This window comes from Echiichthys vipera (genome assembly GCF_963691815.1).
Source record: "Echiichthys vipera genome assembly, chromosome: 7".
Taxonomy (NCBI): domain Eukaryota; kingdom Metazoa; phylum Chordata; class Actinopteri; order Perciformes; family Trachinidae; genus Echiichthys; species Echiichthys vipera.
The window spans coordinates 5082476-5109977 of NC_139832.1; the positions used below are offsets into that span (position 1 = coordinate 5082476).

General features: G+C 43.9%; 1 protein-coding gene across 2 annotated transcripts in view; it reads right to left on the minus strand.

The window, feature by feature from the left end:
• The window catches only part of lrrk2 (leucine-rich repeat kinase 2), a 42373-nt gene that overhangs the window by 730 nt on the left and 14141 nt on the right, over window positions 1-27502 (minus strand). The window contains exons 14-51 of one of the 2 annotated variants that reach the window (XM_083916193.1): window positions 25212-25339; window positions 23215-23359; window positions 22201-22340; window positions 21266-21394; window positions 20657-20827; window positions 19199-19463; window positions 18859-19047; window positions 17832-17947; window positions 16775-16841; window positions 15956-16155; window positions 15616-15866; window positions 13852-14000; window positions 13547-13640; window positions 13242-13428; window positions 12940-13121; window positions 12586-12809; window positions 11712-11839; window positions 10581-10799; window positions 10300-10501; window positions 9866-9954; window positions 9574-9761; window positions 9282-9436; window positions 9042-9185; window positions 8769-8960; window positions 8513-8659; window positions 6854-6966; window positions 6570-6760; window positions 6280-6440; window positions 5992-6162; window positions 5277-5377; window positions 4898-5110; window positions 4586-4779; window positions 4130-4202; window positions 3775-3965; window positions 3392-3544; window positions 2736-2962; window positions 1144-1212; window positions 896-1032 (exon numbers count right to left, since the gene is read on the minus strand). In XM_083916193.1, the coding sequence (XP_083772319.1) occupies window positions 908-1032; window positions 1144-1212; window positions 2736-2962; window positions 3392-3544; window positions 3775-3965; window positions 4130-4202; window positions 4586-4779; window positions 4898-5110; window positions 5277-5377; window positions 5992-6162; window positions 6280-6440; window positions 6570-6760; window positions 6854-6966; window positions 8513-8659; window positions 8769-8960; window positions 9042-9185; window positions 9282-9436; window positions 9574-9761; window positions 9866-9954; window positions 10300-10501; window positions 10581-10799; window positions 11712-11839; window positions 12586-12809; window positions 12940-13121; window positions 13242-13428; window positions 13547-13640; window positions 13852-14000; window positions 15616-15866; window positions 15956-16155; window positions 16775-16841; window positions 17832-17947; window positions 18859-19047; window positions 19199-19463; window positions 20657-20827; window positions 21266-21394; window positions 22201-22340; window positions 23215-23359; window positions 25212-25339 (6083 nt within the window). In that variant the 3' untranslated portion in view covers window positions 896-907. Of the gene's footprint in view, window positions 1-895; window positions 1033-1143; window positions 1213-2735; window positions 2963-3391; window positions 3545-3774; window positions 3966-4129; window positions 4203-4585; window positions 4780-4897; window positions 5111-5276; window positions 5378-5991; window positions 6163-6279; window positions 6441-6569; window positions 6761-6853; window positions 6967-8512; window positions 8660-8768; window positions 8961-9041; window positions 9186-9281; window positions 9437-9573; window positions 9762-9865; window positions 9955-10299; window positions 10502-10580; window positions 10800-11711; window positions 11840-12585; window positions 12810-12939; window positions 13122-13241; window positions 13429-13546; window positions 13641-13851; window positions 14001-15615; window positions 15867-15955; window positions 16156-16774; window positions 16842-17831; window positions 17948-18858; window positions 19048-19198; window positions 19464-20656; window positions 20828-21265; window positions 21395-22200; window positions 22341-23214; window positions 23360-25211; window positions 25340-27502 lie in introns of those variants that run through there. The other variant, XR_014593261.1, reaches the window with a different exon arrangement.

Genomic DNA, 27502 nt, shown 5'->3' on the forward strand with positions numbered 1-27502 from the left:
GCAAAAAAATTACAAAAAATAATTGGTACTGTAGTTACTGCCACCACTATTACTACTACTGGTTGGTTATTCATTCATTCATCTTCAGCCGCTTGTCCCTGTCGGGGTCGCGGGGGGCTGGGGCCGATCCCAGCTGACGTCGGGCGTGAGGCGGGGTCCACCCTGGACAGGACGCCAGTCTATCAGGGCAATGTTTGAAATCTTTATCATGACAGAGCTGTACCAAACAACCTGATTTTTTTACATTCTGAGCTTCTGTTGAGGTTTTCCGCTAAAGCTTTAAATGTATGTGGTCATATTTTACATAGGGTAGGAACCAAAAAAGGGCATGTATGTGACGTTGAGGGGAGGGAGATACGTTAATTTGGCTGGAGTATATCTCCGAGGAGAAGTGAGGGCCAGCGACTAGCTGTCACTCAAGAGGCCACGCCCCTAATTATTCATGAACTTTAACCTCCAAAAAAATAAAAACAAGCCTGGTACAAAAATAAAAACACGCCCCGTGCTTTAGGGTACTTGTCCCCCCTCCCTCTCCCCCCGCGCCCCAAACCCGTTTGTACTCACACTACCTGGGCCTCGCGCAAATGCTTCTTGCTGCCTATACGTCATCACGCCGTAACACGTCACACGCATTGATGACAATGTAGAAGTGCGTAGAAATACCAGTTTAAACAAACCGATAAAGTGCAAAAAAATAAAGAAGTTGTCTTGTATTCAAACGTTGATTTAGAACTTATATCAACGTTATTGCTGGGTACAGCTCTATCGTGATAATATAATATAATACAGGCATTTCTTGATGTTGCTTGTGTGAGCCAAATTAAATGAAATATATGCCAATAAAATAAAAACACAGACATGAAAAGAACGGTTACAAAGGTTATAAAATACATACAAACGTGTGGGCTCAGTCATGATGGAGCTGCTCTCTCATTCTGACTGCGATCTGCTCTCTTTTCTCACAGTGTTTTTTCAGGTCCTTGACCTCCATCGGCAGCGTGCTGTTCCACACCATCAGCACCGACTCCTCGGCTGAGAGCAGAGACACAAACTCACACTTCAGGCTGAATGTGCGGAAAGTCACACAGCAGGTCGACTGTTTTTTAGAAAGTGTGGAACAAACAAATGAACCGTCAGACTCACCAAAGTGACTGTTGCCTTGTGGAAGTCTTTGGCCCAAAACCAGGACCACGTTCTTCCAGTTTAGTGTTTCTGTTTGTGAAAAGAATAAGCCGTAATTACTGACGACAAGACACAGCCGCCTCGCAGAAGGATTTGTTCAGATGCTGGGGGCCTCTGAATGTTCTCATGTGTCCAGGTCGTCGTTCTCCTCAAAGCAGTTTCAGTCAAAAGCAACTGGACTTGGTTGTTTGTCTAGGAAGACGTTTCACCTCTCATCCAAGAGGCTTCATCAGTTCATGTACGCATCTGACCAGGCTGGGACTGGACCAGGACCAAGACCAGGGCCAGGACCAGGCTGGGACTGGACCAGGACCAGGACCAGGACCAGGACCAGGCTGGGACTGGACCAACTAACTGGTGTGAGATCCAGGTATTTAACCTCTCACAAGGCGGATGATGTCACTGTGAAAGGTTAAATACCTGGATCTCACACCAGTTAGTTGGACCAGTCCCAGCCTGGTCCTGGTCCTGGTCCTGGTCCTGGTCCTAGTCCAGTCCCAGCCTGGTCAGATGCGTACATGAACTGATGAAGCCTCTTGGATGGGAGGTGAAACGTCTTCCTAGACAAATAACCAAGTCCAGTTGCTTTTTTGAAAGGGAGACATATTGAATTCAATACGCAGGCGAACTGTGAGCGGCATGCTTCACACATTTTCTCACACAACAGACCGTGACTCACTACGAAGACATGAATGAAATTCCTTCCTTCTTATTGTCATTCATGTTGTCAGGTGTTTCTGCTGCAGGGTTATGTATGTCTTTAATGTAATCTAGAGCTCGAACGCTACACAGCTGCTTCTTCATGAACGCACAGAATTACGGCAGAAATCTTGAAGCTGTGGCTGAAGTCTGCAGTTCACTATCTCATACAACACATTAACACTTGTGCTAATTAGGTCAATCATAAGCAAAATCCCTCTATATTAAGATATATTATATAACAGGTGTCAGGATGGACTCCTCACTCGAAGAGGCAGCGGTTATAGTTTCAACAAAATACTTTTTTTCCCTTTTAATATGCAAATTTAAGCAACATGGGGCTCCAACATCCAACGAGATCAAATAGTGTGAGCATGAGGTTTCTCTCACAAAATGGTCGGGTCAAGCACACAGCTGACCGGACTGTCACCCGGGAGACGGGCAGTTTGTGTCCTCTTCGTGTCTGTCCCATTTTAAAGTGAAACTTATTTTGACCCAAACCAGGATCTTTTACTAAACCTAGCCGTGTAGTTTTTTATGCCTAAACCTAAGTTACGTTCGTAGTTTTTGTTTGAATTCTCAACGTTAACCGTGGCTTTAAAACTGCGTCCACTGAGCGTCAATTCAGAGAAGTATGAGAACGATGTGCAGCGTTCAATAAAGTCGGTATTCATCATATCTGTGGTTTGCAGAGACACAATACCAACGTTTTTTTCTGGTGACTGGATTGTAAACGTTTGTGTCTTCTCACAAAAAACACGGACATTATGACAGTACATCGCAAGGAGTTCTGGCACCAAGCTCATAAAAACAACACTAAACACGTAACGAATGCATCAAAGTTAAGCACCCACCTATGAGTGCACAGGCGATGCTGCGGATGGAGTGGCAGCACGGGCCGATGACCTGCAGCACCTGGTGTTTGGAGAGCTCCAGCAGCAGCAGGGAGCCCCCTCTGGTGCCGATCCAGAGCGTTGCGGCGCTCTGCACCAGCAGGGCCTTCACTCTGGCCCAGGAGGGGGCTGCTTCAGTGGGCAGCTCCACCTCGCTGCCCTGCCTGCCTCTGCAGCCGGAGTCATGTCTGCAGGGAGAGGAGATACAGCTGCAGTCGTTAGAACACCTGAATGGATGAAGTCTAACAAGAATACACGTAAATACACTGCTCACTGATGCGCTGGTGTGGTTTCTCTACTATCCAACGACCCCTCATTAGTCAAATGTGCGATGATGTCAACATTTCTCCACATGGTGCTCATTCTCTATTGTTTCTACTCTGCCACAGTGGCCGTTTCTATAACGTTAACTCCTTTAATCTTTTGTTTACTCGGGGCGGGAAACAGCCGTGTCTTATAGCAAAAATGCAAAACAATCACTTCCTTTGGGATATGATGTTATGTGTGCCTGTTTGTTTTTGTAAGAAAAACTAAAAGCAGCAAACAATTAAATACAGCATAAATAGATATGCAACAAACGTCTGTGTGTGTGTGTGTGTGTGTGTGTGTGTGTGTACCTGATGATCTGAGCGCAGTCGATGCAGTCCACCATCCTATCGCTCCTCTTATCCCAAACCTCGACGGTCGGTGTCCCGGCTTTGTTCAGGTAAACATATTTATCCACAACCATTTGAGACACACACGCTTCACCTCCCAACGGCCGCTGCTGCCTGGAGAGCACACGGATACACACAGATTTTGACTAAAAACCAAGGCTTCACTCTTATTTAATCACAACTCTTTTCCTTAATCCTTTATCTTGTCAAACATGCAGAGATCTTTCAGTTCCGTCCAGCTTCACAAACACAAACTGAATTGGATTCAGTCTGAGCCGATTTGAATCCAACACCCTCTTAACTTTTAACTCCGGCTGCCCCCCTCCTACATGACTTGGACTCACTGGAAGATGAGGTTCGGTCTCGTGTCGATGCTCCTGCAGACGTCATAGTCGGCAGTGAAGGAGAGGATCTTGGTCCCGCAGCCGGCCCACACGGCCCTGCTGTCCAGCGAATGCACCGACTGACTCAGACACATGACGGGCGTGCTGACGTTTCCCACAGTGACAGTTTTTACCGGCTGCCCGTTGTCCTGCTGGAGGGACGAGAACAAGAAGAAAATGCGGTACCAAACTGCTGCTGGATACAGTATCGAACATTTCCAGAACGGGAGGAGAAGGTGGGACGAACATAGGGGCAAAATGTCAGAATAGATGAAAGAAGAAACACTGGATCTTTTATTTAATATCTAATATTTACCTTGAGTACAGAGTCCTCATAAACAGTGAGAACTCCATTCGCAGTCCCAACCAGCAAGTAATTCTTTCTTTGGCTGAAAAAAACAACAAAAAACATCAAAAGGAACTCTCCTAAAAAGGTTGTAGACTCAGCGTTATCATCTAAATTGTAAATTTGCACACACTGCAATATGTCATTCAACGGTCTGCTAGAAGATTTATACAAAATGCAAACTTAAGTGGTGACAATTTCATTTCTACACATTCAAATCTGCAAAACTGGAATGCATCGATATGAAAATGCTACAGATTATAAGTTTTATTTAGCAAGAAGCCTGAAACAGACATACACCAGGACGCCACAAATAGTAGCCTGAAAAAAGAAATTAGTTATTTGTTATTTTTGTTTCCATAGCCCTGGATATTCTAGTCAGGCCTTAACTTCTATTATTTGCACAAGAAATCATTGAAATCTTACGTGCGACGAGGGTTTACATGGAAGTACAGTGAGGTGACGGCGTCTGTGACACTCTGCAGGTGGTGCCAAGTCGACATGTCCTGAGTGCTGATGACCACTAAGGAGCCAGATTGGGTGCCCGCCACCAGCCAATCGCAGGCCTCGGTCGGGATTTGGACCGTCACAAGACACAAAACGGGACTGGTGTCGATCTCCTGCAGGAGTGAGAGAGCCAACATGAAGTATGAATGAAGCGTGCTTCATTTATGGAAAAGTCAGAAGACCCACGATAGAAACGTATTCAAAGAGCTGAAGAGCCGGTGATGGTGGCACCTGTGTAGTGACTGTGCTGGTGTCCAGGTCCACGGCTGTGATGGAGCCGTGTCTCTGGGTGCTGCTGCCTCCACCCAGCCAGGCTCTGTGGCTGTTCGAGGGGCCGTCCTCGCTGCCAGAGCTCACTGTGAAGCACTCGGCGTTGAACGCCCGGGGAACCACCAGCTCCCTCATCAGGCACAGCATCTCCCCTGAATTCAGCCTATCAAACACCTGCACACAAATACATAATTGTGTATTGTGTACGCGCTCTTAAATCATCATCATCATCATCATCATGAAACCACTAGGGGGCGTTGCACCACAGCTTCTCTCTACAGTGCTCTGCCTTCTTTGTAGCTCTCTGACTTTTTCAGTAAAATGGCGTTCAGGTCCTAACCTGAGCAGCAGTGGGTCGACCCTGAGGGGTTTCCTTCAAACAGTCCTTCATCAGCGCCTGGAAGCCCGGCCAAGGTGAGCACCCGTAGTGTTTTACTGGATCTGTGTACAAGACAGTGAATGTTGTGACTTACCTTAGGCAGAAATGTATGAAAAATAAGATAGTGAAACAACAATTGTTATTTCCGGCATAAAACAGTGGCGGCGAAAGGTTCACGTTGGTGTGATGCGGAGGTGGAGTGTTTACTGCAGATTTGGTCGATGAAAATATTCAAAAACAGTCGACAAGACGCACAAAAACTCAGAGGTCTATGGAAAGATTTGTAAACAAAGCAAAACATCGCGATGACGTCAATCAATGCGTGTGACGTGTTACGGCGTGATGGCGTAAGACAGGCAAGAAGCATTCGCAGAGGCCCAGGTAGTGTGAGTACAAACGGGCCTGGCCTTCAGGGAGAGAGGGGGCAAGTACCCTAAAGCCCGTAGCAGGGTACGGACGGACAGTGTTAGTGTTAAAATATTTTTGCCTCTTGCCCAGTTGCATCCACAGCAGTAGATTGTTTAACTTCCAAGTCGGGAACTGTCCAAACTACTGTCTCTGTGCCAATCTACAGTAGGTAACACCCTGACTATGGATAAGTACCTCATACAACCGCACTTCAAAACATCAGCACTATCCCTTTAAACAACAAACAACAGAGCTCTTTAATGATTACCTGGCAGTTTCCCCTGCACTGCAACCTCGTCAAACTCACTGGGGAACTTCATGCCGTCCGAGATGCGCTCACCGCAGGTCAGGAGGTCGTAGAGCAGCAGGCCAAACGAGAACACATCAGCCTGCTGGTTGTAGATCACATTACCTCGGGCGACCTCTGGTGCTCGGAAACCTGCCGGATATGCAGCAATCCATTTTAAAAGCTACACAAAATGTATTGCAATGGAAAGGTTTTAATAAATGACGTTAAATATAATAGAGACGTGTAAAGTTTGAGCAGGCGTCTGACCTGGCGTGCCCTCGGAGCTCCTCACTCCCATGCTGCAGCAGTACTGAGCGATGCCGTAGTCGGTAATCTTGGCGATGATCTCAGAGTCGGTCTTCAGGTTGAACAGCAGGACGTTGTGGGGCTTGAGATCCCGATAGATGATCATGGCTGAGTGAAGGTACCTGATCACACGGGTTAAAACAATAACCTGAGGAACTAACTTTCCAACATCTTATTTTATTCTAAAGAAAAACACAACTGCAGGCTGAAGAAGGCGAGGCGTGTTAATGCCATCATCGCTCACTCTGTACCTGAGTCCGTCGGACACCTGCAGGGCGATTCTGTGCTGGAGCTTTCGGTTGAGGCTGCCATTCTCACGTTCAAACAGGGAGTCCAGTGAGCCTCGCAGGGCCAGCTCCATCACCAGGACCTGAGGAGCTGCGCCGGCTGCCAGCAGACCCACCAGACTGGGGTGACGGAGGCGACCCAACACGGCCAACTCCTGGAGAAACCCAGGACAAGGCACTGTGTCAATGTACATGAACACAGCAACCGTAGGGGCCTTTTAGCGTCTCATTTTAATCCTCTGTGGTACCTGTCTGAGGAGTCTGTAGATGTAAATCTCAGATGCATGCTTGTTGAATATTTTCACGGCGACGTCTTCATTTTTGTAGACACTTCGATAGACAGTCCCAAAGCCTCCGTCCCCTGTAGACAAATTATATATATTTAAGTGTTTCAGTTGAAAAATCGCTACTTTTTTTGCCCAAGAAAGACAAAGACAGGTTCACAACTTTGCAAAAGTAAAGCCAAAACATCTCAATCGCCCCCCGGTGGCTGGCTGCAGTATTGCTCATAAACGTCCTCAATGTTAGTAAAACTAAAAAAATCTATGAACACCTGAAATACATTTTTCCCAAAAGTGTTTTCTGCCTTTAACATAAATTGTATCCGGCTGATGTTTCTTTAAGTGTTCATTTTTCTGATAAGTTTGGTTTTAACCAGTTATTTATTTTTATTTTTAGTATTTTTATGATTACTATTGTATTGTTTTGTTGCTATAGCAGTTAGATAATTTACGTTGTGTCACTTACCACTTTACTAATTGTGTCTTGTCCTTGTCTTGTCTAGTCTACGCATGGGAGAGGGAGAAACGTAATTTCGATTCCTTGTACGTCTTGTTCATGTGAAGAATTGACAATAAACCAATAAGACTTTGACTTGAATTTGACTTTGACTATTTGATGCTATAAAAACTCACTTAATATTTTTGTAGGGGAATGGTCCCTAAGAATGGTCTAATGGAGTAATATGTAAAGGGTTGTGAATATGAAAAGTGACTGAATAAGCACAGGAAATATTGAATTGTGCATTGCTACTGCTATTCGTATTTTACTTTATTTATTTTATTTGTATGTGACTGTGTCTGTCTTATGGTTCTTTGTATTGTCTCATATTAAAATAAAATCATTAAAAAAAACAAAAAAAACACGGTGTATGGAGAGGACTTCAATATGGCCTGATTCGCACCGTTACGCTGGTTGCAAAATTACAACATGGCGGCATCCGCATCTGATATTTTGGCTTCACTTTTGTACAGTTTTACGATTTTTGAAGAAAAACAAAACAAAAGAAACAATACAAAGATGCGTTTTTTCATTATAGTAAAAATGTTTTCTGTCTTTTACGTAAATTTTATCCGGCTGATGTTTCTTTAAGTGTTGATTTTCCTGATAAGTTTGGTTTTAACCAGTTATTTGATGCTATAAAAACTTGATATTTTTGCAGGGGTATGGTCCCTAAGAATGGTCTAATGGAGTAATATGTATAGGGGTGTGAATATGAAAAGTGACTGAATAAGCACAGGAAATATTGAATTGTGCATTGCTACTGCTATTCTTATTTTACTTTATTTATTTACTTATTTTATTATTATTTTATCTTTATGTGACTGTCTGTTTGTATCTGTTTTTATGTGTTTATGTCTTGTGGTTCTTTGTACTGTCTCATATTATATAAAATCTTAAAAACAAAAAAAATATGGCCTGATGTGCAGACGCTGGTTGCAAAATTACAACATGGCGGCATCCGTATCTGATATTTTGGCTTCACTTTTGTTCAATGGAAGGAGAAGAAGAAACTTTTTTTTACGGTCTTTGAAGAAAAGATCATAAACAGAAATAGAAATTTTAAGTTTTAATTAAGTGTAAAAGAAGTATTTCAATTATTATGTGTGTAAATGAGATGGGGGTACCCAGTCGGTTCTCTTTAGACATGTCTACATGCAGCTCTTCACTGTCCAGTATTGTTGCTGCAGGCTGGTCACTCAGCACCAAGTCAGGAGCGATCTGAGAGATGGGAAGTGTGCAGCGGCGGTCCTCCGGGTTCGGCATCAGGAAATCTATGAGTGATAAGGTAATCGACGTTATAACATTTAGATGACTGAACCGTGCGCGTGGGATGATGAAGTGAAGTGAGGTTGTTTTAGGTTTTTAGTGTGATTTATGTACCATTGTCAAAATATTGGAAGAGGTCCTCGAGGAGAATCCTGCTCCACTCCTGGCCGTCCTCAAAGCTGTAGAGAGCCCACTTCTTCAGCAGAGCCTCGCCGCTGCCGTGCATGTCCGTGTTCAGCAGGCCAGGAAACCATTCCTCCAGCAGGGAGTCGATGTGATCCACCACCTGACCCAGCAGCACCCGGCCTGAGGTAGATGAGAGACAACGGTTAACTCTTTTCACGTCGTAGGTATTAAGTGTGTTGAATCTTTTTTAAACAGCCGCACCTTTGCGTGAAGAGGGAACGGTTATCCTGACGAAGCTGGAAGGGTTCTCCACTGAGGCAGCCTCCACCAGACAGTAGGCCTCCGGGGACCAGCTCAGGTACACGCCTCTCCTCCAGTAGATCCGGTTGGGTCGCACCGCTTTTCCTGGATACCACACAGCGAGAGTTCCTTTTTATACAACATCTTTCTTTGAATTTGTATCTGCAGAGGAGCACCACTGATGAAAGAGTGTCTTCTTACCTCTTCCACAAAGCAAGTAAGAAGAGACCTCCAGTAGACGGCTGATCTGGCGAGACCAGTAGTCCATGGGGAAGTACGGCATCTCGTACAGACGCACAATCACCTCTGAGTTCTCACAGTGAGGCAGCTCGATCACCGGTCTGTGTTTGGACAAACTGGAACAGAAAAGATGAGTGGTTACAGGCAAAAATATTGTAACGATGATGTATTTGGCCCCTCTACAATGGTTTAATCCAGACACAACACACGAACACTGACAACTGACATCTGTAGCTGCAGATATAAAACACACCTGCTGGGTACCAACAGCTGGTCCTCGCCGAAGGGCAGAGCGATCTGAAACTTCTCCAGCAGTTTGAAGAACTGCGTCAGGTGGCTCTTGGGGAAACATTTGGTCTCAAAGAGAAACTTTTCCACCACCGAGCGCTGGACAACCCCTTTAGGATGCTCCCAGAAGCCACAGCTCTTTAATGTCAGCTTCTACACAGAGAGCAAAAGGAGATTTTAGTCGGTTGCTTTGTTTGTTTGTTTGTTTGTCAGCTTGAAGCATGTGTGATTGCTTCTGGGTGTTTAGATGAAGCTACCTGAGAGATGATGTTGCACAGCCACTGCGGGTCGATGAAGTAGAGCTCTTGGAGCTGAAGTGCAGGGTCATCAAAGTGCAATAAAACCCCTGCAGTGGCAAAGAGGAGGAAAAGAAACAACCAGTTATATTGAGGCAATATTTGAAACATATAATCAGGACATTTCAGTGCGTAGAAAAGCTGCATCTCTGTAAAAACGCTACTATTTCTCCTCCCATCTGTATCTGAGAAAGGAACTGCCAATGTTTGCAAAGGGGAGACACAGTAAGATTTAAATCATACAATCACTCTCTGTTTTCTGCCTGCTACACAATTCACTTGAGTGGAGAGCTGAAGGATGTTAATGAATTAGGACGCTCTATTTGATTAAAGGTATATCAAGGTAATGTGAAGGCCTGTGTGATGTTGAATGCAGCAGCCCTGGATTGACTCACCGGCTTCACTGAGGAAGTGGACAGCGTGAGGCAGCTCAGCTTCTTCCAGCTGCAGCTGACTCTCCTGGATGAGCTGCAGCAGCTCCTGGAGCCTGAGGACGGGAAACTCCGGGGGAACCCTGGTCCTCTCCTGCAGAACCCGGCGCTCCAGCTCCACGTAGCTGTCTGGAACCAGCTGGCCCATCACAGGCTGACCCTGGATCTGTGGAAGGGAGAGGAGGTGAGGACAGGGGAGAGCTAGAGAAGGAATAAGGTTGAGTCTGTTGTTTTTGTCCTTTTACCTTGAAATTGGTGACTTCCCTGGCGATGGCCTTGCGGAGCTTGGCCATGGCGTCGGAGTCTTCGTAGACAGAGACCATGTGGTAGTCCCTGATGGCAGGGAAGCCCTGGTGGCTCAGCAGCTCCTCTTTGGTCTTGGTCAGACAGGCCTGAAGCTGCAGCTCATCACTCACGTCTGTGTGGGTTCCCACCAGGATGACCGGGGACAGAGGGGCCACGGCCTGAAGTGCACAAATATAAACATAATATAATATAATATATATATACACATGATGTACATATAATAATGTACATCATGTGTTAATAAGTGAGTTGTGGTTTTGTATCTTTAAAAATTTCAGGGTTTTTTTTGTTTTAAAATAAGTGAAATCTGTCAATGATGTGACAATGTTTCCAATTTTTAACATTTATTATTATTATATATAATTAGATTTCAATTACATGATGATATTTTCAAATTAAACAGTTCCCACAACTATATTGATTCAGAAAAATGTAAACAATAAATATGATTAGATTTCTCAATTTCTTTTTAAAATAAAATGAAATGCATCTATGAATACATTTAAAATATAATTAAAATATGAATTTCTTTATTTATTTGAATTACTACTCTTAAAATAAATAATGCAAAATATAATTATTATATATTATATAAATGTAACAATTAATAACAAAGATGAATGAATAAATACAAAAACGCAAATGAATAAAGAAGCAAATTATAACATAAATCATTTATGTCACATTTTTTCAGTTTTAATAATATTTTTGGTACATTTAATTGCATATTAATTCATTTATAGAGTCATTTATTTATTTTATTTTTACAGTGGCAGCTTTTGTCCTCTATACCTCCTGTTTCATCTTGGTGTATTCAATGTAAAGTACATTGTTAATAGTAAACAGGCTTTAGGACAGTTAACAAAGCCTCAACACATATGAAGCTGCAGCTGACTTAATACTATAACAAATGCACATCAGGAGTGCACATCCGTTTGTCACGCTCTTTGCCATATCCGATCTTTTGTGCTCTCTGTAGCGTTCATCAGTAACGTACAGGACATATTAGAACAATGGCGTAGTAAATAATCAAAGAGAGAACAAACATGGATCTCTGGTTTGAGACTCACTTTGATGTTGAAGAGCCAGGGCTTGAGGGCGTCCACCTCGCTGGCTCCTTTGCTGAGGTTGTACACCACAAGGTAGAGCGCTCTGGAAGTCAGGAAGTGAGGGTGAGAGCCGCTGAACTCCTCTCCACCTGTGTGATAAAGAAGCAGCTGAAGAAATGACCCATACACCTCTCTAAGGGCGCACACACACTGTCCTTCCGCACCAGGCCAAAACCGTTTTTTCGGGTCAAGCCTAGTGCGTTTGACCAGTGTGAGTGCAACCGCTCGGCGCATAACTACAGCCAGCTCGCTGTCCACGGCTCGTCTTAGAGAGGTGGGCTTTTGTAGCCAAGCACGAGAGTGCGCACGTGTACGAGCACGAGGCCTACGGCGGTTCTGACGTTATTTATGTGCGCCTGTTCGGACATAGAAAATAGAAGAAGGGACCATGCGCGGACATTTAACAACAATGGCGGCGAAAGGTTCACGTTGATGTGATGGAGGTGGAGTGTTTACTGCAGATTTGGTCGATGAAAAGATTCAAAAACAGTCGACAAGACGCACAAAAACTCTGAGGTCTACGAAAAGATTTGTAAACAAAGCGACGCATCGCGATGACGTCAATCAATGCGTGTGACGTGTTACGGCGTGATGATGTATAGGCAGCAAGAAGCTTTTGCGCGAGGCTCAGGTAGTGTGAGTACAAACGGGCCTGGGGCGCGGGGGGAGAGGGAGGGGGGGGCAAGTACCCTAAAGCCCAGGGCGCGGTTCAGAAGGACAGTGTAAGTGCGCCCTAAAATGTGTGATATATTTGAATCGGTGTCTTAAAACAATTTTTCTAGAGGTTCATGGTACCTAACATTTTTCGTACTGTGTGCTTTTAACGTTGGCCAACCTGAGAAGTCCCAGACGTTCAGCTCCATCTTCTTCTTGTCCCGCTCCCTGATGGTCCAGTCCCGGACGTCGATGCCGACAGGGTTCCGCTTCGAGTTCACCTGCGAGCGCTTCAGCTTCATCAGCTGCTGGATCAGGGTGGTCTTTCCGCTGCCGGCGTTCCCCACCACAATTAGCTTCATCCGGTAGTACGGCACTGCCTTCTTCAACCGCTGCTGCAGGAACCTGAGAGAGGAGGACAGGGATTCATTTATTATGAGATTTAGTTCATTCTTTGCACAAATTCAAGACAGAGAATTTTAGATTATAATGAAGTGGTATTCAAAGAGCGTTTAACATTAATATATTAACAGACCTGACAATGTCTTTGGTCTTGCTGCCGATGAGTTTGAAGTCCAGCTGGAGACGAAGGCCGTCCAGCGGGAGGTCCCACAGCCTGCCAAGTTTCCCCATCTCATCAGGGAAGGACCGCAGGTTGGTGTTACGACTCACGTCCAAGGAGGTCAGGGCTTCCAACAGGCCGATCTGTGGGGGGATCTGAACAGAGACCGCACAGTCATCGTTTACACCAGGATGTGCTGGACCTTCCCAACAAATAATGGTGTTAAAACAATGAAATAAAGGCTCGTGGAAGCTAGAAGATCATGTCAATGTTACCTCAGTGAGCTTGTTGTCACTCAGGTGGAGCTTCTCCAGTCTGGTCCATTTGTGGATCGGCCCGCTCAGATCCAGAACTTTGATGCAGTTCTGACTGAACATCAGCTCTCTGAGATTGCTGGACTCCCAGAGTCCTGGACCAGGCAGAGCAGAGATGTTGTTGGTTCTCATGTCCACGGACCGCAAACTGGAAAATTAAGAGAGTGAACTGTTATGGAGGCATTTGGAAAAAGAAAAATGTCACGTCACAACAACATTTTCATTTCTCCTTACATTTGCATCAACTGGTGAAAGGTCTGACTTACTTTGGGAGATTAAGGATAGCCTCGGGGACACACGTGAAGCTGTTGTTTGCTAGTTTGAGAGTTGTGATCTTGTTCGGGAGATGTGTCAGGGAGCCTGGAGAGGACAGGAAAGATGCGTCCGTGTCGTCACATAATATGAATGTAGCGCAACAGTTCATTGCATTTTGGAGACATTTTTGAGTGGAATTATATTCAAAGTTAAAGAAATGTTGATGTTTTGAAGTCAGAGTCATTATGTTAAATATCTGTGCTGTCTCGATTAAGATTTTTGCAATAAGGGAGCAGCCTTAGAGGATTGCACTCACAGATTTTGTTCATGGAGGCACTGAAAGTTTCCAGTTTGGGGCAGCCGGTCAGGAAGTCTGCAGAAATGTTCTCCACGCTGTTCTTGCTCGCATCGAGCAGCTTGATCTCCGGCAGACACACAGGCATCCGCAGCTCAGTTACACTGTTACTGAAAAGAGAAAGAAGACGAATAACAGTTCGTTCTGCAATTACACACACGGATGCATGATGCTGCCATGAAATAACACTGTTGAAGTTCTTTGCTGAGGAATCTGATTTGACATGAAGAATACAGCGAAGAATATAGTGAGTGAGATTATTAACTGTTATTCAGAACGTTAAAAACGGCGAGTATGACTGTGTAGAGCATGGATGTCAAACTCCAATTCATAGTGGACCAAATTTGAAAGCTGGGACAAAGTTTCAGGCCAAACTCAATATTAACTCAAATAAAAAAAGACTGCAAACGTGCATGTGTTCCCTTCTCTCCAGATGTGTAACGTTGAACCTTTTCAGTGCAGGTCCTTGTTCTTGTCGTGGTGTTTCTTATGTTTGATTCTTTGGTTACAGCCACGGTGGCTCTGCAGACGAGACCAACAGCTCTTTACCTTCATAAACACATAATCTGCCTCCCACCGGTGCTGAAGGCTCCTGTTTTACATCTTTCTTTTGTCACGTTTTTGTGGTGTTTTGCGTCAATTTTAGTTATTTCATCACTTTTTTGTGGTGTTTTCATCTTTCTTTACTAAAAAAAAAAGACTGCAAATGTGCATGTTTCCCTTCTCTCCAGATGTGTAACGTTGAACCTTTCCAGTGCAGCTCCTTGTTCTTGTCGTGGTGTTTCTTATGTTTTATTCTTTGGTTACAGCCACGGTGGCTCTGCAGACGAGACCAACAGCTCTTTACCTTCAGACACAGATCATCTGCCTCCCACCGCTGCTGAAAGCTCCTGTTCTCCATCTTTGTTTTGGTCGTTTTTTGGGGAGGGGTGGATTAAGTGTGTCTGCAGAGACTGGTAGCATGGATGCTCATGTGTGCTAACAGAAAAGTAGACTTGTATTTGCTTTATACTCGCGGGCCAGCTCTCAGAGAACCTTGATATGATCTTGCGGGCCAAATAAAATTATATCGCGGACCAGATTTGGCCCACGGGCCTGAGTTTGACACCCCTGGTGTAGAGGGAGATGAGATGCAAATTACTGGTTTTGGAGCATCACAAAAACATGTTTTCTGTCTTCAACAAAAATGTGTTGGAAAGTCCGGCCAGGACTTTGTTCCTGATCCAGGACATTTTTCAGAAATCTGACCCATAAAGAAAATGCAATAGTATTTAATATGATTTGGATCTACAACACTACAACAGGCGATAATCTAATTATACTTCTGTACCGATACAGACGTTTATATCAGAAGGCGCCATTTCAAAACCCTTTTACACACAATAGAAGTCTTTATAAAGCCCATTAATATGCTGGACCATCTCGGGAAATACTATATAATGACTGGAGCAGCGCCCAGCTTCCTGCTACGCAATAAACAGTTTGAATCAAATTTCATAATTTCTAAATGTCCATATTTCCTTTTCTTGGAAAAGGGAAAGTCTAGAGAAACTCATGTGGCGTTGTAGTTGGGAATGCATCAAAACCATAAAAGTGGCATAAATGTGAGTGCATTCACTTGATAACTGCCACACTAACGACACTTTAAGTGCCAGAAATATAAAAAACACTTCACTTGAGTGTCGTATTCTCATGTCGACATGTGAAAAAACACCCGCAGCCTACCCTTCCATAAACAGCTCCTCCAGGCGATCCATGGCGCGGCCCAGCTCGTGAGGGAACGTGGTGATTTTGTTGAAGGACAGATTGAGCTGCCGCAGCGACGGGCAGGTGACGGCGGGGTCGAAGGTCAGCAGGGGACCCACGCAGTTACGAGAGACGTTGAGCATGCTCAGCGACAGCAGAGACAGCAGCTCCACGGGCAGCGACTGCAGCTGGTTGCCCTGCAGGTCCAGTCGAGTCAAACTGTTCAAACTCTGTCAGATCAGAAACAAACAAACCTTCAGCGTGGGTTTCCTTTTTTATCTTTTGATACGTTGATGATTGGGCACAGATTGGACGCTACCTGGCAAAGAGCTGAGGGAAACTCCAGCAGACTGTTGTGGCTGAGGTCCAGGCGGAGGAGATGTCCCAGCTGCTGCTGGACGAAGCCGTCATCCATCAGACAGGACAGAGACGCCAGCTCGTTCCCGGACAGGTCCAGCAGACGGATCCTCTCCCTCTCTTTGGACAGAGCCGAAGAAGGGCTCTCACTAGATCCAAACACTGAGGAGACAACAAATCATCAGCTACGTCAGCATAAATGATGTCTAGAGGATGTTTTGAGCCTCTGTTGAAAGATGCACTAAACTTTCATCAGCCAACTTAAACAGATGTGACTTTATGGAGACCAAAAACAGCAGCGTGTAGACGTAGTTGTAGCTGTTGTTTTATTAATACTGTAAATTTAAAAGACCAAGGAAGAAGTGACATCATTTTGTTTGTTCTTACTACTTTAATTAACTTAAACGTGTGTCCTATCGTTGTCTATCACCATGTGTGTTTCAAGAAGATGCAGCTCCAGATGCGATTAAATAATATCTGAACAAGTGGATTTCTATGTATTAAGTTTCATAATATTCAAGAACACATCGTAAACATGTTTGAGGAAGAAGAGCATTTCATTACTATCTAAAAGTATTGTAATATTAGTAAATAGTTAGCATTTTATCTGTTAATGGACTAAAAATAAGAATAAAGGTAAAAATAAGGTGTATATTGCACCTTTCGAAAACAAAACCACAAAGTGCTTTACAACAAAAAGTCAAAATTGTCAACATTTGTATGTCGTTTCAGAAGCAAACATTTTTCGTGCATTGAAGGAAACAGAGTCTGATGGAAATACCTTTGTGCCGTGAGCCGGTCCTTCCATATCTCCTATGTGCATGCTCGTTGTGCTCGGTTTGAACACTCTGGAAAAGAAGAAGCAACAGTGAGGGAACAGGCGAATATTCACCAAGAGACGGACTGCAGGAAAAGTAAATCTTTCGCTTAGGAGTAATAAAAACTTTGCTTTATTTTTATTTTAACGCAGCTCGAAGGAAAACAATTCAAGATCCAAGATTCAAGAAGCAAATGATTGTGAAACAGTTTCAATACAAAGATGGGAAAGGATCAGAGTGACAATAAGCATAAAAACATAAATCAAATAAAAGTAAAGCTAACATCAAATAAATCAACAATAACTAAATGTGACAGAGTGCAACAGACATTGTGGTTAAACGTAGGTTTATACAATATACAACAATATGCAGCGTGCAGTTTAGCAGCAGATTAAATAAAATAAGTACAAACTAAATAAGTGAGAAGGAGCAATAAGTGATAACAGTGTTTAAAACGTAGCAGCATTTCCTACAGAACTAAGTTACAGTACGACTAAATAAAGTGATGTAGTGATGATATAAAGTGATGTAGTGATGATATAAAGTGAGATAAGTGATATAAAGTGACATTTACTCAGGACACAGTGGGCCTCATTTATCAATCTTGCGTGGGAACGGGTGCAGATCTGAGCGCAGAATTGGTCGTAGGAAAGGACCCACGTGTGATTTATGAAACATTCGTATCTGACTAATCTCAGGGTATGAATGAGCGGACCTTGATAAATGCGGCGGCTGAATTTGATCGTGATTAACATGTTACTTAAATAGTCCTGGTTCGGAGGCCTCGCCCACTGAGGTCAAACTTGGATTTGGATTTGGATTGGAGACTTGGTTTTTCTGCCGTACGTTCGTTTGATAAATGAGGGCCAGTGTCTCCACTGTTCCTTACCTGACTGGGGGGGAGATGAATTACAGAGTTTGATGGCCACCGGAAGAAAAGACTTGCTCGGGCGTTCAGTGTTACACCGGGGGAAAACAATGTTCTGCATCAAACACCAGCTGTTCATGATTAGGTTTTACCTCGGCACTGGCGTGTCTCCGGCGCCCCTGCTTCCGTCTAAAGGACCCTCCGCTCAACTCTTCTGTTGAATTATTATGCGGCTTCGGAGACAGAACCCCTGACAGTGAATCACTCCCTACAAAATAACAAGAACCTGAGTGAGGTGAGGACGTTATTATCACAGGAAAGGAAAACAACGTTTCACTATCAGAAACCAGCCCATATGCTGTACTTTCACTGCCGCAGAGCAGTTTGTGTTTCCTCTCAGTTTGAGGTTGGAACAATATTTGTTACCGCTCGGATCCATGTACCGTATTTTCCGCACTATACGGCGCACCACATTATAAGGCGCACCTTCAATGAACGTCTTATTTTGAAACTTTTGTCATATATAAGGCGCACCACATTATAAGGCGCATAGAACAGACGCTACAGTCGAGGCTGGGGTTACGTTCTGCATCCATTAGATGGAGCTGCGCTAAAGGGAATGTCAACAAAACAGTCAGGGGAGGTCGTCTTGTTGCTTCCTCCACTTCCGCACCATTGATTGGTTCATGTTAAACTCTCTGGCTGCTGCTCTATTCCCGTGTTCTACTGTGTGACTAATGGCCTTGAGTGTAAACTCTGCGTCGTAAGCGTGTCTCTTAACAGGAGCCATTTTGGGCTCTTTACACAAACACACAAATGGAACTGAAATGTCGTATATCTCAACATGCACCGTGCGTTACTTCTTCTACGGGGGAAAATAGAGTCGGCGGCTGCTTACCGTAGTTGCGAGACCTGTTGTGGCTCAATATTGGTCCATATAGCCTTATAGTGCGGAAAATACGGTTGTTTAATTTTCGAAGGGTACTGTTTATTATTTGTAATTAGAAAATTGTTTGTGCCAAGGAGTTGCAGTTTATAATAAACTAGCTGGCTAACTGCCACATTTACAGAAATCCTTATAAACAAATCAATTCAATTAAATATAGGTCAAATAATGCACATCTTAATCTAACTCCTGGTTGTGCGTTGTGGCGTAAATGTCCGATGTCTGAACTTTACCGTCGCTCTCCATGTCGTCGTTTAGAAACAGGCTGTCGTCCATGGAGACAAAGCTGAAGCTTGAGTCGTCGCTCTCGTCAGAGATGTAGCCGGAGGTCAGACAGGGGTCGCCCAGAGATCCACGAGGACCGCTGACACTCTTAGTCTTCTGGAAAGAGTGAATGTACTTCGCCAAACTCATACCTTTACCTTAAACACAGAGCACAGTTTATAGAGATTAAGACGGAGCTATTCAGTCTAGAAAATGTCAGAAACGTTGCCTTCAAATGACTTGTTTAGGCCAGAACTCAAATATAATAAGTTTACAGTGTTGTAAAACAGAGAATCAACTCTTCCTCACTGTTGCTGCAACGAAGACTGTGTGTCCTGCTTCTCTCAGCCAGCAGGGGGCTGAGCCAGGCGGCGTCCAGGCGGCCCAGCCTGAAGCCCCCGAGGCAGAGGGCGCTGTTGTTGAGGTCCAGACCCAGACGGCCAAGCAGCTGAATGACTGTGGGTCCGTCGCCCCGTTTCACACTCACAGCCAGAGCCCTGCGGAGGTGCTGCTCTCGGGCGCCTCGACTGAGCAAGAGCTCCACCAGATCCAGAGGTCCGCCTCTCGCACACACCTGAAACGGACGGCAGAGAGGAGCTGATTGAGATTATTCTAATTGTAATTATTGATTCATCTATCTATGAGTAGGGCAGAGTATTGGAACTGAATATGTTTTTGGTACAGTTTAAAATGTGTCATTAGTGCCGAGTATCGACAAATGTCAAGTACCAAAAGCATGAAGTGTCTGGTCACAGTCATAGTTTTGTTAATTCTGCACAATAGCAACCATTATCAGCTTTACCTGTTAGTGCATACGATATCTAAAAACACTGATATTTGCATGGTACCAGTTCTGAATTAAATGTTAATTAAATCTGCACAAAACACTATTTTGTCTCATGAAGGGCAGAAAAAAACATTAAGCAATTTATATTCTTAAAATCTACAATTCAACCTGTTAAATAACAAGCAACCAAATTCTGCTGATTGACTGAATAATGAACTAATTAATATTTTAACAGTTTCAGAATTGTCCTGAAATTTTTTTTCCAGGTTTTTAGTCCAAAAAGTGTCCAAACAAGAAGTGTCTACAACCGTGCATCCATGTGAGGTTGTGCTTAGGCACAGTGGGGGTTTGAGCTAAATGCTAACATGACAATGCTAACGTTATGGCTTTGAGTTATAGAGCGTCTTTCTCAGAGCTCAAGGCGCTTTACAGAGTCCAGACTCGATTAATTCACACAGACACACACGGTGGTGGTAAATTACATAGTAGTCACAGCTGCCCTGGGGCAGACTGACGGACGCGTGGCAGCTAATCAGCGCCTACGGCCCCTCTCCGACCACCTCCTCAAACATACAGCAGTCATACACATTCACATGGGTATCGAACCCGATCGAACCGCCGACCCTTCGGACATTAGCCGACTCGCTCTACCAACTGAGCCACAGTCGCCATGCTGATGTTTAGCAGGTCTAATGTTAAGCGCGCTAACATTTGCAAGTAATAGACAATCCACCAAATAGTTTCAGAAATTTCTGTCTGAACCGTAGCCGCCCCCAGTGACTGGCTGCGGTAAAGGTCATAGGTCAAATCTAAGTTAACCTGTACGTTTCTGTCCTTTATGGTAGTTACCGATCACATGGATATAAAATAATTTTTTAACAATATGCCTAAAGAACAGACAGTGACAGGAGTGAACAGAAAATCAACATGATGGGATTTGACATATGAACTTGCTTCCATGAGGTTTTGTGACCTCTGACCTGGTAAATGAGAGATTCCGTTTTGGTCTTCTTGTTGATGTCGGCGCCCATTTCTATCAGACACTCGGCCAACGTGGCGTCTTCTTCCTCGCACGCCTTTTCCAGCATGCTGTAGTGTAGCTGCGGGTCGCACCACATCTTAGACAGAGCCAGGCACACCGACCTACGCAGCTGAGAGCAGAGAGGGAGGAGAGAACGTTAAGAGCTCCGGCACAAATCTGGTTATTAAATTACTGTGCAGGCTCACTATTCTTTCTAGGAAAGGCATTTTTTTTCACGAGACAAGTGGTCTACCCGCTTAATCTGAACATTATTCAAGCATGTCTGGAATTTCCTGCACAGCCCTTTTGTAGTGTATGTTCCTGTGTGTGTACAGTACAGCCTGTGTCAACATGGCTGCCTGCTGATACAGTTGTACTTTTCATTTCCATGCAGTAAAATTAATTATAGACAAATATTCATCAAAGGTTATTAAGGGCTTTTTTTCAAACTTGATCACTTTATAAGGGTGCAGTGGATCTCTGGCTACAGTCTGTGATGAGAAGAGAGACAAACAGTGGGAGAAGGAAGGAAATTGTGTTTTTTTTTGCGTGTAACCGTCTAACTCACAGCATTGTTGTTCTGGTCAAGAGTCTCTTCTCTGAGGTGTTGGAAGATCTGCCTGTCAAAGTCTTCTCTCTGCAGTTCAGCAGCTGCTCCTGAACAGGCGTCCAGCATCCTCAAAGCCACCTGAAAAGACTGCAGAACACACACCCACCCACAGAGCATGACTTTACAGGCACAGCAGTATAAACAGAAACGGTCGAGAAAAGTCAAGCCCATTTTACTCACAGTATATAGCCCACAGATTACAATCTGTGCGGCCTACAGAACGGCAGCCTCTATTCTAACACCTCTTCCTAACTTCACCCAATGCTAATGAGCGAGCATCAGATTGTTTCAGGTAAAAGGCTCAATAAAGCTCGGCCTAGCCTTATTTTTGTGAGTTTTTGTGCACTTATTGCACCTGGCAATGCTCTGTTGAGCCATCCCCACACATCTCCCTCCTGCAGCTGAATGCCAACCACACACACACACACCTCCACACCCTCCAGTCAACAGTCAACATGAATGAGCAGAGACTCATCTATGAGGTTGAGAAGAAAGCAGCTTACTGATTACCTCTACAGAGTCATATCGATGCACAATTCACTTAGAAAAGGTCCCATTATCAGAAACAAAATCACTATATTGGCTGCCATATATCCGTTATCAGTGCATTTTTTCCCCTTTGAAATCCACGGTGGAGTAGTGGTTAGCACTGTCACCTCACAGCGAGAATGTTCCCGGTTCGCACCCCAGCTTGGGCCCTTCTGTGTGACGTTTGCATGTTCTCCCCGTGTCTGCCTGGGTTTTCTCCGGGTTCTCCGGTTTCCTCCCACAATCCAAAAGACTGTCTCTATGTGCCCTGTGATAGACTGGCGTTCTGTCTAGGGTCTACCCCGCCTCACGCCCGCAACCCCGACAGGGACAAGCGGTTGAAGATGAATGAATGTGTCGGTCACCTTCAGAAGCATCTCGGAGTCTTCTCTGTACTGGATGAGCGAGGCGACAACAACGGAGGCCAGAACAGGTACAATCATCCTGGACAGCTTCTTCTTGGACACGAGGTAGTTGAGCAGGGTGAGACCCCAGTAGTGTATCTCTGGAAGACGTTGGGAAGGAAGTTAGCGAAAGAGTGAAGTAGCCTTTAATATGGAAATACTTTAAATGTAGAATAGATTTGGGGATGTTTCTAATTCCATTATCCAACAACTGTACATTCAAGCTTTTAGAAAGATGCACCAATCCAGTTTTTAACAATCCAATCTGAGACCTGGGCTGACCTCGGCCGATACCCGATACGATCCTACTGTTGAATGAATGAACCGTACACTTTGCCATGTGAGTGAAGGCATCAGGCTTGACATAAGCATTTAGCCTTTATCACACATATATAATTGTACTTAATATAACTTATTAACAAATAACAAAGTGTCCATTAGCAGCAAAAATAAATAAATTACCCTTCCATGTAAAGTGCACTGCAAACATATTTTTAAACAGTAATAAAAAACCCTAACCGGTGTTGCAAACGCAGAATTGAAGTGACTAAATCGCTGTAACTGTACTGCTGTGTATGATATTAATAAGAAAGACAGTACTGGAGCTAATTAGTCACTATTGGGGCCGATATCCGATCCAGGTATCAGATCAGTGCATCTCTGACATTTTTAGAAACACAGATTTAACTTCTTGAGCTCTTCCCGGATCTCAATATATATCATTATCATTCTCTACATTCACTACAACTAAAGTTCCTCCTAACCTGCTTTTATGGACACAACATCAAGGGGATAATGACGGACATATTACTGTAGTGTCAGTTTGTATTAGTCATCTTTCCTCAGACTATGTCCTTTTGTTAATCCTGTTGACATTTAACTGACTTTTCCTCTCAAATTCAACATTCAAACAGACACAAATCTAATATGGATTCATTCACGCTATGGACTATTAATGACATTTGTTTAGTGTACCTCGCTCCTGTGGGAACATCTGTAGTGTGTGCAGGACTGTATCTATCGCCCCCTGCTGGCAGAGCAGGTCCACTGCACCGGAGCAGTCGGCCAGAGCAGACAGCACCTTCAGACCGCACTTCTGTATGCTCGAGCTGCTGATGAACTGCACACAGACACATACACCGTTCAGTGACGAGCAGTGGAATAAAACTGTATTTTCTGGTTGTTTAATGGTGGTTATGTTCAAAGTACAAATAACTCCGTCTCTGTTTGTGTGTGTGTTGGTCGGTATGTGACACAGGGGGGGAGGGGCAAGACAAAGCCTGGGCTGGGAATGAGAGGTTTGGCCATCCTACATGCTGTTATTGGCTGTGCATCAAAACCCCAATGTGGGATCGCAGACACCCAGAAACGTCCCTGTCCACCTCAAAATAATAAGAAAAGACAAAACCTCGACATGGGGCAGGGGACAGACACCACCACACACTTCTAGTGGGTCATAAGTGATTACTGAGAGTTCTTTTCGGCTAATACTAGTGGTGCAACGGATCATCATGGATCCGTGATACGTTCGGATCAATATCTTCGGTTTGGCACGTATGTGATCCCTGGATTGATTAATGAAAAAAGTTGTGCGCATGATCAGTCCACACACTTGTTAAGAGCAGCGTAGTCATGGCGAGCGGAGGAGCTTGAATACCCTGCGCCATTTGTATCCCCTGTACGGGAGCATTTTGGCTTCCCTGTCAAGTATAATGATGAAGGAAAGAGGTTAGTGGGTAAAACCGTGACGGTGTGTAGGCACTGTGGCACAAGAAAGCCATGTGACAGTGGAAACACATCAAACAGGGCCACGCGTCCAGGGGAACGCAGAGCTGTGTGACGATAACCGCTCACTTCATCACAGCAGACTGGGAGATGAGAAGTCCGGTGCTCCAGACACGCCCCCCTCATGCGCAGGTACTGACACAAGCAGTCGACTGGACTGGACCAACTAACTGGTGTGAGATCCAGGTATTTAACCTCTCATAAGGCCGATGATGACACTGAAACCCTTTGTGCTCCAAGTGCCAACGACCGTTGTTAGAGTGGCAGTCGTTGAGAATATTCACAGGCTTATTAATAATAAACAAAAGACAAACTTGTGTTTAGCCGTCTTGTCTTCTTTTGTTTGTTCTTTTGCTGATCCGATAAAATGATCCGATCCGTGACTCTGATCCGAGAAATGATCCAAACTGTGAAGTTTTTTTTAACCGTTGCACCCCTAGCTAATACTTAAAATTATACCTTTAAGCAACGAAGCAGCTTTGGAAAAACAACCTCAAGTTTAAGATTCAGCCTGTGTCATATTGTTACTTTGTCAACCAATCATATACTGTAAACCACATACACCAGATAAATTGTCTTTATACAGGAACAAAACGCAAACTATGCAACGCTACATAACGACTTGCGGTCTATAATTTACTGTATTGTTCCTGTTGTTACTTGTGACATAAAGAAAAGAGAAAGAAATAAAGAATAAGTATGTAAAAGAGATGTACCTGGTGTACAAAAAAGGCAGTTAAAAGTACATATCAGTTTGTTTTGACTTCCCCACAACCCTTTTATTCAGAAGCTGTTTGTCCCAGTGTTTACCACCCTGCTCACAGGGCTACCAAACAACCACATGGGAACAACAAGACATGCTCAAGCTGGGAAATTCTTTTTGGAAATGTAATTACACCCTCCCAATGTTCTGGTCGGGGGACAAACCTACTGTAAAATGCCTACAATGAATGGGTGAACTGTTGTTTAGTTTATTTAATGATTGAGAACTATATGTGCCGTCTGTGTTTCTGTACAGAACTTCTCTTTATGTGCACAACTGAACAATTTCTGTACCATTTTATTCATTACATCAAGTCAGATTTAAAAAAATAAGCATGCAAGGACAGAAAAGGCGTGGAAAGACTAAGAAAATGTATATATATGCATATCAGAGAGATATGTTGGGGTCGCCAGTGTGTTCGTACCCTGTTGAGAACCTCCAGGTAGAGGGTGTGAGCTCCTTCCACCACGCACTGGTTTTTAAGGACCCTCAGCGACACGTCGGCCATGTCGGGATCTGCGACGGAGACTCCATGCTCCCTTAAACTTCTGTCTGGGGATTCCCCGAGGGAACAAGCGAAGACAAAGAGGGAAACAAAAGTGCTCTGTTATCAATCACTAATCCGATTAGGAGTGTATAAATGCAGGACTGTGGGCAGCAGAAGAGTATGCGCTAGAAGTTCATTTAAAAACAAACAAAACAAGCTGCTCCACTGACACAGCTTTGTACCATTTTGGTCCATTAGCTGGAACAATCTGATCCCAGGACATGCATATCTGACTGCCTGATTTGCAATTTAGTGCCTGTTAATACAGCTGCACCAAACTATGATTTGGCCAGTGGGTTTGAAATACACCAGGGATGTCAAAGTCAAACACATCAGAGGGCCAACAAGCCGAGGGCCGGACTGGTTCAATGTTAATTAAAACATATTAAAATGATTGCATATAACCTATTGAACCAAGAACAAACACAATGTACGTATTTTAGTTAATGATTAAATGAATAATCCAATATTTTTGTATGGCTCTGTCAATAATTTGAAAAACAGTCTCACAGACAAAAACAAACTTCCTTCAAAGAGAAAACACATCTGTATCCTGTACATTAAATGAATAAAGCAAGATTTTCTTATGACTTTAGTTATTTCAAGGAAACATTTTCAACAGGCAAACAGCAAGAAAGAAAATAAAATATGTTCCTTAATATCAAGATAAAGACGCACAGCTTTGTGAACATGTGCTCTGCCTCCCACCGAGCTTCAAACACCCTGTTCTCATCGTCCACCTTTAGTTTAGCCATTATTGGGTGGGGCTGAAAGTTGACATCTGCCCTGAATGCTGATGAATAATGAAGCCGAGGCGGCCCACTTGCGGCGCTGCAGTGAGTTTGCGGGCTACCGTTGCATTGTGGGTAATGTAGTTTTGGTGCGTGAAAAACACCAGCAGGCGGCTGTGGGGTGTGGGCCGGTTCTAATACTAATCACATATCAACCCGGGGGCCGAGATCATTCATTCGCGGGCCGGATCTGGCCCCCGGGCCTTGACTTTGACACCTATGTAATACACTATTAAACAAGTTACAAAGACACATAATCTAACATATACAGTAATTGTAGCATTAGCATTCATTTGGACTTTTCCTTCTTTCCACCTGTTGATTCCAAGTCCAATATTTACTTTCCTTTTGGTTCTGTTTTGGTCTCCACCGAGCCCCAACCACAGCCATTTCCTGGTTGATCCAATCAGAAAGTGCCAAAAACTGCAGTTCTCTGAGTGTAGGTTTCATAATAGAGCAGTTTCTCATTGACCCCCATGTTAAACAGGCAGCTTTCACAGCATAATTAAATCTATTTATTGCCTGGTTCAAAAAAACACTCTAGTCTGTATGTTTAGGTCATATCTCCATGACAACACTGAGGGGGGTGATTTTTTTTGTACCAGGCTAGTTTTTATTTAATAATTAGGGGTGTGGCCTCTTGAGTGACAGCTAGCCGCTGGCCCTAGCTTCTCCTCAGAGGTAAACGTCAGATGGACATATCTCCCTCCCCCTAACGTCACATACATGCCCTTTTTTGGTAAGATGAAATGAGGCGGAGTCAAAGTTTGACAAGATGGCGGCTCCCGTAGGCGAGGACGATTGGATCAAGTTGAGAGAACGGGCCTTGACGTGGAGGTTACCTCCATTTTTTATACAGTCTATGGTCTCCACCAAAATCCAGATAAAAATATCAGTTTCTTTTCCAGGTTTTTCACTTTCTTGCTAGTCACTAATTTTGTCTGTCTGATGTTTGGACCTGCGGTGGACAGCAAGTTTGTCAGAGACGTTTTAATGAAAATAGCTGCATGCTGCTGTTTTCGCATTTTGTTTTATGTTCGAAATAAAAATATGAATTAAAGTCTGTCTGCACTCCTACCAAATAGCATACTAAGGATGGCCAACAACATTTCTATAGACCCCAACCTTATGAACAGTGAGTACAATTTGTTATCATCAAACCAGAGGTATAAGGTTCCATAATGTAATAAGGTCAGACTGAAACACTCTTTTAGTGCACCAGTCAATCCACAAACTAAATACAGTGCGTAATCCCGGATCAATTGCAAGCTCATGGGCCTTAAATGTTGTCTTGTGATATTATAATGTTATGTTTGGGTCCTGTCTCGATGTCTTAATGCTTGCCTTGTCTCGTCTCTTTTGTCTTTTCCTCTGATG